Source organism: Penaeus vannamei, chromosome 30 (assembly GCF_042767895.1).
Source record: "Penaeus vannamei isolate JL-2024 chromosome 30, ASM4276789v1, whole genome shotgun sequence".
Lineage (NCBI taxonomy): Eukaryota > Metazoa > Arthropoda > Malacostraca > Decapoda > Penaeidae > Penaeus > Penaeus vannamei.
The window spans coordinates 9,121,552-9,131,551 of NC_091578.1; the positions used below are offsets into that span (position 1 = coordinate 9,121,552).

Sequence of the window (10,000 nt, forward strand, 5' to 3'; positions counted from 1 at the left end):
TTTATATGGAAATCTATAATTATGCACAAATGCTAAAAGTAGAAACAATTCATCTAGGTACAGGAAACGTAAAAACAGTTGGTGGAATATAGCATTGTTCTAATGTGTATGATTATGATGTTACAGTATTTAAACAGTTATTGAATATCAACAGAACTGAAGAGTTGCAACATACATGTTACCAGAGACCAATTACTGATTTTTCATTTCTTATCCAGTTTTTATTCTTTCTTTGTCAGCAAGGGTAGAGATACCATGGTATATTTCCTAGCTAAATTTTTTTCTTCTTTTTTGGTAGACCTAAGATCATACGCTTACATACACTCTAATGGATGCCCTGTCAATCAAGTACTTAAGGATAGCATCACCAACAGGTGGGAATGAGTAGAAGAGATGTCCTAGGAGCCAAGACTGTGCCTACAACTAGGACAACGCACCAGTGTCCCTACTGTCCTTACGTCACCCCATACACCACCAGTCTCAAGAAGCATATCCGTACGCATACTAAAGAAAAACCATTCGCATGTTCTCAGTGTCCATTCCGAACCACCCAACCAGAGAACTTGAGAAGACATTTCCATACACACAGTGGAGAGAGGCCCTATGCGTGTGATCACTGCTCCTTCAGAGCGACTCAGAAATTTAGCTTGCAAAGACACATCTTTTCACATCATCAGTCTTAGTTGTGAGTTAAGAGGATTTTCTCGTGAAATGTGGCTATACTGGGAGGATTTTTAGAGTTCTATGTATGTTTTCACAGAAAATTGATAAATTCAAAAAGAATGAATTAATTCTTTTGATATTAGTTGTTCATTGATAAGATATTGGTAGCTGTTGTTATTGTTATGGCTTACTGGTGTTGTTATTATTATTATTGTTATTATTATTATTATTATTATTTTTGCAGTATTTTTCATTGTCACTGATGATTTTTGTTTGTCTATAATTTTTACTTCTATTTACTTAGATGGTATACTATCTTAATACTTTTCTTGTCTCTTTCTTTTAGTGTCCTTTGACAACCATAATTTTTATCACTTGTTTTCATATTAATGAAAAACATATAGATCAATATAGATCAATAGATAAAGAATGAATAATTTAATGCAGGAGAAGATACCAGATACCAGATGATATATGAAAATCAGATTAGTCAATTTTGAATTAAGGTAGTTGATAATTTTACTAAATTTTTACAGCATATACCAGTCATTTAAAATATTACATTGCATTTGTTGAATCTGAAGGATTTTCACATGGGTTTATATATGATATAAGAAGCTAGTAGGTTAATGGGCACAAATATTTGCAGACCAAAAATAAAGGAGACTTTTTGAGTTTTATCATCACATTTTCAAGGCATTAGAATGTGTTGAATAGATAAAACAGTGAGCATGGTTTCTGTTCTGTTCTTCCCCCTTGTCACACCTGTTTTAGAAAGGAATTGATGAGTCACAAGAAGTGTGATGAAACGAGTTAGATTTTGAAGATTATTATTCAGTATATTATGATTATTTGATGTTGCTAATTTTCATCATTATTATTATTATGGTTAGTATTTTTGTTATTGATGGGTAATTATTAAATTTTTTCATTGCTATGGATGGAATGGTAAATACACAAGAGAAAATAGTTGCTTCAAATTTATAGCATTGAAAGGGGATTGGCACTATATTTGAGAGTGACCTGATGTAGGAAACATTTTTATTGCATCAAGAACACTGGTTTCGAATAGTGTGTAACTGACCAAAATGTCTGGGAAATGTTATTTATATAAAGAGCTTCGTGAATTTCTAATGCATTTTATTTTTAGGTATAATAACAATGATAATCCTGAGGCAATTATTGCCAGGGTGTTGATATGAAAGCAATCGACTCGAGTGTGAGAGATGTTTTATATTATTTGATTCATGGAAGAAAGTAATTTTCCACCCCAGTCATGTATATGAGGTTATATATTTTCTTGCATGGTTTAAGAGAAATTACCTGGGCATTAGCCTATTGTAGTCACAGGGATTAGTCTGAACTGTGATTTACTCCACTCTTACAATAAATGATATGAAATGGCAGTTCGCATTACAGGAAGGATGTCCATTCTATATGTTCATCATAGAATTTGTTTTATGTGTCGGCAGTATGTTGAGCCATTAGTCCTTATACCATTCTCAGAAAGTTATATATGCTATCCGATTGCATCTGTCAATCTCAAGTATCTACTGGACTGGCATGATTAGAAAATGGGAAACTCTGGTTTAAGATTTTCTTCAGTTTCTTCTTAACCCACCCGCGCCGGGGTACATTTTGTAGCCAAAATGTAAAAAATCCGGGCAGCTACAAAATCGGCGGGCGGAGCTTCCCCGGAGTCTGTCCGCCCGCCCGGCCGCCCGCCGCTTCTGCCGCGGAGCACGGCTCCGAGACAGCATCGCACTGGCGGGCAGCCCGACACTGTTTATTTTTTCCCTGTGTCCCATATATGTGACACCCGGGACGAATGGGTTAAGCAGCATATGACAAATGGGAAAATCTTTTTCTTTGTTTTTGATTCGTCATTGCTAAATTGAATGTGGTTCACATCCTGTATGTCACATGTCTATATTTGTCATTCGATATTCTTTATCCTTGGTCCAATAATGATAATAATAAGTAACATTTTGCTATTTGTATAATTTTTTTTCTATGATATTCAGTTTTCTGCAATACAATCTGTGCCACTGGTCACGGTTGCCAGGAACATAATCCTAAGCACAGAATTATCATCCTCCCAGAAGCTGGTGCTCTTCCAGTCATGGCTGACAGACAGTACATTCCACACTTGTTCATTGATGGAAATAATGCAAAAGCTCCTTTTTAGATGCCCATCGAATCTGATAACCTTCTAAGAGGTTTTTGCCTTATTTGCGAATCATTCCCGTCACCCCAGCCTCCTGCTGAAATGCTCATGACGACGAGTTCGTGTCATCCCAACCCACAGCAAAATTTTCCCATGATGGCATGTTCATCTTACCCGCCCCTTCAAGTCCAATATTTTCATGATGTGATGGTCACATCATCTGGATCATAGGGGTTAACCCAGTAACGACTGGTCTCCCACATACGAGATACCCGAAAAAATAAACATTACTGTTTGTCAAAAAGGTAGTTATTATTTAAGTATTCTGACAAGTTACATTACTGTTTGTAACTCAAGTGTCCTATCCATTATCTGTCATGCAACAGAGAATGAAGGTCAGAATTTCATTAATCTGATATGTATATAAATGCAAAATGCCTGAAGTTGTAGGTCTCTTATTCTCTATTTTGAGGAAGAAGATTATCTTCAAATAAATTTGATAACCCTGGTTTTAGAGAAGTTGTACAGTTGTATATATCCTGGAAGTTGCCAAGGATTGTGCATTTTCTCATTTGTTTCAAGTAGTTCTTTTTATTTATTTCATAATAGTATTGATTGTCAGGAATTTGAACATACTCACCATTGTTGTCAGATAATTACTAAAAATTAATCATGAAGAAGAGAGCTAATGATGTACTTGACAATTATATGAAATAGAGTTATATTATTCAGACATGTTGCATTCAGTCAGTCATTTATCTCAAGGATGTCTATGCCTCAAGCAAAAGATATCTGAGTATAGATGTTGATTATGGGAACCCAGATAAGTCATCCACAGAAGATAATAAAGAAGACATGGGATCGCCAGTATAAAGAATAAGACAAAGCCTCCTCTACAGGTGGAGCGGGAGACTACCTATCAATGGACTGATGGCAGAGGAAGCATAGGGGATTGGGAGGACTTCACCTCCCCCAAAAGGAAGATCTTTGAGTGCCCTCACTGTACATACACCACTCCTGCTAGCCAAACACTCAAGAGGCATATTCTTACTCACACTGGAGAGAAGCCATTTATTTGCCAGTACTGTTCTTATAGTACTACTAGAAAAGCTCTCTTGAGGGAGCACATTAATACGCATACTGGGGAAAGGCCATATTCTTGTCCCTTTTGTGAATACCGATCATCGCACAAGAACATTCTGAAGATTCACATACGCAGGCACACTGGAGAAAAACCCTATGCCTGTTTTTATTGTTCTTACCGTGCCACCCAAAAGTCATGTTTGAATACCCATTTGCAAAAACACAAGATGGATGGCACAATTACATAAGAACAGAGTTGCATTTGAAGCCCAGCAGGATAGCATGTTTGAAAATTAAATGATCCGCATAGAAAAAGAGATATTACATCTCATAGTAACTTTCAAAGCTATCCAGTAAAATAGCATGTGGTAAGAAAATTGTAATGCCTCATATGTAAAGGAATGATTGGTAACTTTAGATACATTTTTGCAATTTATACAGTTACATGTAATGTAGACCATGAATGTGTTATTAAAGAAAATCTTTTAGTATTTATACATATCATTTACATGTGACACCTAAGTACTGGCTGCAATCATGGTAAAATTGTTATTCCTACTTTCAGTATGGAATATTTGTAGTATATTTAATTTACAACACATTTTAGATTGATTATGGGTTTGCCTGTTATATGAGTGCACTTACTTATTTTACTGAATATAGAATGCTGATTATCTTGAGTCAGTTGAAGATGTACTTTACTTTTGACTTCTTCTTCTTTGTATTTTTATGATGCATTACACATGCTGTAAATTTTGTTCACATAGCATTTCTTTTCAGAAATAGTGGATTGTTTTCAAAAGTAATTCTTTACCTTTCATTTAAACTTGGAGAGTAAGAGTGAGAGAGAACAAAAATTGGAAAACATTCACAATCTTTACATTGAAATGTTAATTGTAGAATGTAGCCAAGTGTTCTTCTTTTTCATGAATGGATGAAAGCTTTAAAGTCACCAGATCTGTAAAAGATACTGATTTGGAGTTAGGAAACTATCATGAATATGTTACATGTATTGCAAAGAAATAAGATGAAGCCTCCTCTGCAGGTAAGCCAGTGGACTGATGAGTCACCCACTGGAGCTGGACAGGGCATCACTACCAGGGTGTATTACTGCAATCACTGTACATTCAGCACAACGGGTATATATTCTCTGAAGAGACACAGCTTAAAGCACACAGGAGAAAAGCCATATGTATGTCCTATTTGCCCATACAAGGCAGCAAGGAAAGATATGTTAAAGGAACATACAATGACACATACAGGGGAGAGGCCTTTCAAGTGTGCACACTGTTCGTACAGTGCTACGCAGAAGAATGTTCTCAGGGCTCATATTCGTACACACACTGGGGAGAGACCATATGCATGTTCAATTTGTTCTTATCGGGCAATTAGAAAATCAACGTTAAAGGCCCATATGATGACTCACCTTAATGAGGAATTCTCATAACTCAGGACCCAAGTTGAATAGTGGTTGCTTTTTATGTATAAAAATGTTTGATGGAAATGTGAAAATTTTGGGTGAATTTGTTTATTTAACATTTATGAATATTGTAAACATCAAGCTGCTACCTTTGATTATATGTTTATCAAACAAGAGAGTTGGTGTAAAGTACATGGCAAGTTATTTTTTGTGGCAAAATATTGTGATTTGACATTTTCTTCCTCCTTTGTCATTTCCTACTCCTCCCTCTTTTTTCTGTAGTATTTTCAAAAAAGGATTGGGGAATTATGTATTTGGGCTAATAATACTCAAGATGTTCCACCTCACTTTTCTGAAAATGTATTTAAAAAACAGAATATTCAGTCTTGGTATCACTTATAACATATGAGTGAAAAAAGACAGAAGGGGAATTAAGAGTCCATTTTGCTTTTTAAATCAAGAGTAAGATGAACCTCCTCTGCAGGTGGAGCTGGAATCAAACTGCCAGTGGCACGAAGTAAGAGGCAGCACAGGCGCTTGGCAGGGCCTCCCTTCCTCCAGCAGTGGCCACCAGTGTCCTCATTGCCCCTACAACACAACTGAATCTAATAAGCTGAAGAGACATATTCTGAAGCACACAGGAGAGAAGCCTTTTTCGTGTCCCTACTGTTCATACCGAGCTGCAAGAAAAGAGCTCTTAAAAGATCACATCAACATCCACACTGGAGAAAGGCCTTATACTTGTCCATATTGTCCATACAGTTCTTCCCGTAAGAACATTTTGAAAGTCCATATCCGTCGACATACAGGAGAGAAGCCTTATGCATGTGTGCATTGCCCATATCGTGCTGCCCAAAAATCAAACTTGAATAATCACCTTTTGACCCATAAAATGAGTGATTCAGATTTACACTGAAAGGGAGAGGAAGAGGGAAATGTGAAATGTGCTGATGGGAGTGTAATCTTGTAATTTCTGTCAAATACCAGAAGTTTGAACCACAGTGTGACAATTTCATGGATAGATTCGAAAAAGTTGTAGATTGTTCTGTATGGTGTAGAGCAGTGGTTCAAAAAACTATAGAGCATTCTCCCCTTGTATCCTCCTCATACCCCTAGGGTGGTATGAGAAGGCTACAAGATCATTGTTTAATGAGAATAATGAAATCATTCCAATAACAATGCCATTACATACTTGCAAAGTACAATTCTGTCATTCATCCAACCTGTTTTCTATGAAGTTCGCTCTCCTTCATTTCAGTCTCATGAGTATTTCCATATTATATGTCATGTTTTCAAATTGTTTTAGTTCCTTGAACTGTAAGTTCATTTTGATAACTAGCTGATTCATAACTTCAGGTACTTAGTAAAATGCCTAGTGCATGTAATATTTGTTTCATATGTTTTAATCCAAGCAGAATTTTTTTTCTTAAACAGTGTTAAGATATAAATAAATAAATTATTGGAAGCAGAAAGGGGGTGTATTATAAGATAGTTTGGGAACCACTAGTTTAGAGAATTAAGTTTGTTTGTTTTTTTCTTTTTCTTCTTCTTATTATTATTTTTCCTTTTTTCTGTTTGGTTTCCTAAGTCTTATTGAATGTATTAATCTCAACCATTTTATTGAAGTGAAACCAAAGAAAAACAACATATAAGTTTAAACTCCTTTTACAAAAAAAAAAAAAAAAAGTATATATATATGTTACACAGAACTTATAAAGTGAACATCCATAATTATCAAGTAAAATGATTTTTGTCATATTGAATGTGTGTGTATGGGTGAATTTGTAGGCACGTGTTTGTGTGTCTGAAATGAAAGACACAACTGTCTTTCCAGATTTTGGAGAAAGCATTCTGTGACATGTAAACACAGATGACAGGTCTGGTGAAACAAATTGTCAATGGATCTTTTACTGCTTGATAGGATGTAATTATGAGTAATTACTTTGGCATATTCATTCTTTCTCAAATTACCAAATAATATAGTAGAACTTTTGTTAGATCTGTGAAGAGATCCTTTAACATTATTGTTTTTACACAGTTGAATACTGAAATACAGTACAGAAACAAACACAGCTGCAATTTAAAACTTTGGTCAATTTCTGACTATCAGAAACCAGTCATATTAGTAAGTTTGTTTTACATGAATTATTGTAGCTTAAAACTCATTTTATTGAATTTCTGATTTATTATTGCCCTAAGCGAATGCTATGCTATTTTTAGTTTTGTTTCCCAACCCTGATTGCACTTGATTATTTCAAAAAATTATTTAAATGGAACTACAAACTCTTCAACTAATTGTATATACCATACAACAGATGTAGCCACTAGTTGTCTTGTATTGTTCAACAAACAAAACTGGAAAGGTAGTTGTGTGGCACAAGTAGGAAGAAATAAACAGAATTGATTTTATTTTTCTGTGATAATATATTAAGAGAAATATAAGATTTATATGATGTACATACATTCACTTACATACATACATACACTTTTAAAACATGAATAGTCATGCAGATATAAGACATACACATATATAGACACAGTTACGCACATTTGCACTCAATTGTGTACACACACATATACACACACATTCACACACACCCACATGCACACACTCGCAGAAACACTAATGTTTTACTTTTTACGTCAATCTACACTCTTGGTAGATTGCTCTTCATTATTATTATTATTTATTTATTTATTTATTTATTTATTTTTATTTATTTTATTTTTTTATCGTTTCTTGTTATTTTTTCAATTAGTTTTATCTGTTGAAAGCTTGTTTTCATAGTGAGTAATTTACTGGTGAAGTCCTCATGGGGAAAAGAAGGAAAATTAGATGACTATTACATTGCAATAACAAGTAAGATGAAGCCTCCTCTGCAGGTGGAGCGGGACACAAACTCTGACTGGGCTGATGGACGAAGAACAGCAGGGGAATGGCAGAGCCCCCCTGTCACCTCGGGCAGGGTGCACCAATGTCCGCACTGTGCCTACAATACTTTTGATTCCTTTAAGTTGCGTAGACATATATTGAAGCATACTGGAGAGAGACCTTTCTCTTGCCCATATTGTTCTTATGGCACTACTCGGAAAGAACTTCTCAAGGAACACATTAATATCCATACTGGTGAGAAACCTTATAACTGTCCCCATTGCCCATATAGTGCGTCTCAGAGAAGTTGCTTAAATGTTCACATAAGGAGACATTCTCCCAATGAACGATCATTTACATGCCCATACTGTCCTTTCAAAACATTCCAGAAGTCTAAGTTGAATAGCCATGTGTTAACTCATAAGGCAGGACATCATATTCCCTGAGGAAAGGAAAATAGAAATTTACTGTGTATTGATTACCTCTTTTATAAAAATAGGATACCTCTCTGTTTACATGAATAAGTGACTAGGAATTCTGAGTGTATGAAGTAGAATACCTTGATGGCTAGTCTGTTGTAAGAAAATGGTACAAACACAAAAATACTGGCTTTGGGGTCATGAATTAGTGTTCTCGTCTTATTTTATGGAAAACTTTCTGGGATGTTAGGGGCTATTCTGTTGGAAAAGCTTCAGGCCTTGTATGTATTCTATAACCCATTTTAAAGATATATTGCTGCGAAACTGTTGAATGTAAAACAAAGAAAGAAAATCATGAAAATTGTTTGACAGATAGAGGTCATCCCTGATTACCATTACTATATATATATTTTTTTTCCTTCTTTTTATGGCTGTATAAAAATTTTGAAAGTGATATTTACATTACCATTGATTTTTTATGCTCCAAAAGATCTCCATGGATTATTCAGTGAAGGCTGTCTGATATGTGGTGTTAAATTTCTGCATTATAGAAGTATTTTTGTCTACCATTCAGCAGTTTAATCTGCTTTTTTTATACTGTGTTATTATCAGTTTTATTAATTGATTAGCATTGTTTTACAAAGAATTTATGAACTGAGTGTGATTAAGAGTTGACAAAATTACACTATTATGAAAAGTAAGATAAAGCCTCCTCTACAGGTGGAGCAAGAGGCTAGCTATCCATGGACAGATGGAAGAAGAACAGCAGGAGAATGGCAGGGCCTCACCTCCTCGAGCAAGGTGCATCAGTGTCCACACTGTGCCTACAGTACTACCGATACTTACAATTTTAGGAGGCACACCCTTAAACACACTGGGGAAAGACCCTTTTCCTGTCCCCATTGTTCCTATAGTGCTTCAAGAAAGGAGCTTCTCAAAGATCACATTAATCTACACACTGGGGAAAAACCATATAGCTGTTCCCATTGTTCTTACACTGCTTCCCAGAGGAGTTCTCTAAATGTTCACTTGAGAAGGCATGCGTCTGAGATGAGGTTCATGTGTCCATATTGCCCGTTTCAGTCAACACAAAAGGTTTCTTTGAAAGTGCACATGTTAAATCATGTCACAAAAGATACTCCAATATGAAAGTCTTAATTAAGTATTGATCAGATTTAGATAGCTAATTGAAATTTCAAATGCAAAAGTTGTAAATAAGTGATGGCCATTTTTGGATATATGTATATATGTGTGCGTGTGTGAATGTACACAGTCCTTTCATTCTCTGTTAAATTCATTACATTTCATTAATCTGCGGCTAGTCCCACAAAATATATTATACTACTTTGTAAATATTTTCTACTGTAAGAACTGTA

At 35.3% G+C, this 10,000-nt stretch overlaps 2 protein-coding genes across 7 annotated transcripts in view; both read left to right on the plus strand.

Annotated features, from left to right (window-relative positions):
- The window catches only part of LOC113819938 (zinc finger and BTB domain-containing protein 14), a 93,452-nt gene that overhangs the window by 39,865 nt on the left and 43,587 nt on the right, over positions 1–10,000 (plus strand). Inside the window, exon 6 of one of the 6 annotated variants that reach the window (XM_070142910.1) lies at positions 3,730–6,702. The exons of 4 other annotated variants lie outside the window; for them this stretch is intronic. In XM_070142910.1, the coding sequence (XP_069999011.1) occupies positions 3,730–4,161 (432 nt within the window). In that variant the 3' untranslated portion in view covers positions 4,162–6,702. Of the gene's footprint in view, positions 1–3,729; positions 6,703–10,000 lie in introns of those variants that run through there. One more of the 6 variants, XM_070142908.1, reaches the window with a different exon arrangement.
- Positions 8,264–10,000, plus strand: part of LOC113824245 (gastrula zinc finger protein XlCGF49.1) — a 1,769-nt gene continuing 32 nt past the window's right edge. Inside the window, exons 1-2 of the mRNA XM_027376985.2 lie at positions 8,264–8,460; positions 9,345–10,000. The exon at positions 9,345–10,000 is cut by the window's right edge and continues 32 nt beyond it. Of these exons, the coding sequence (XP_027232786.1) occupies positions 8,410–8,460; positions 9,345–9,773 (480 nt within the window). The 5' untranslated portion in view covers positions 8,264–8,409 and the 3' untranslated portion in view covers positions 9,774–10,000. The remainder of the gene's footprint in view (positions 8,461–9,344) is intronic.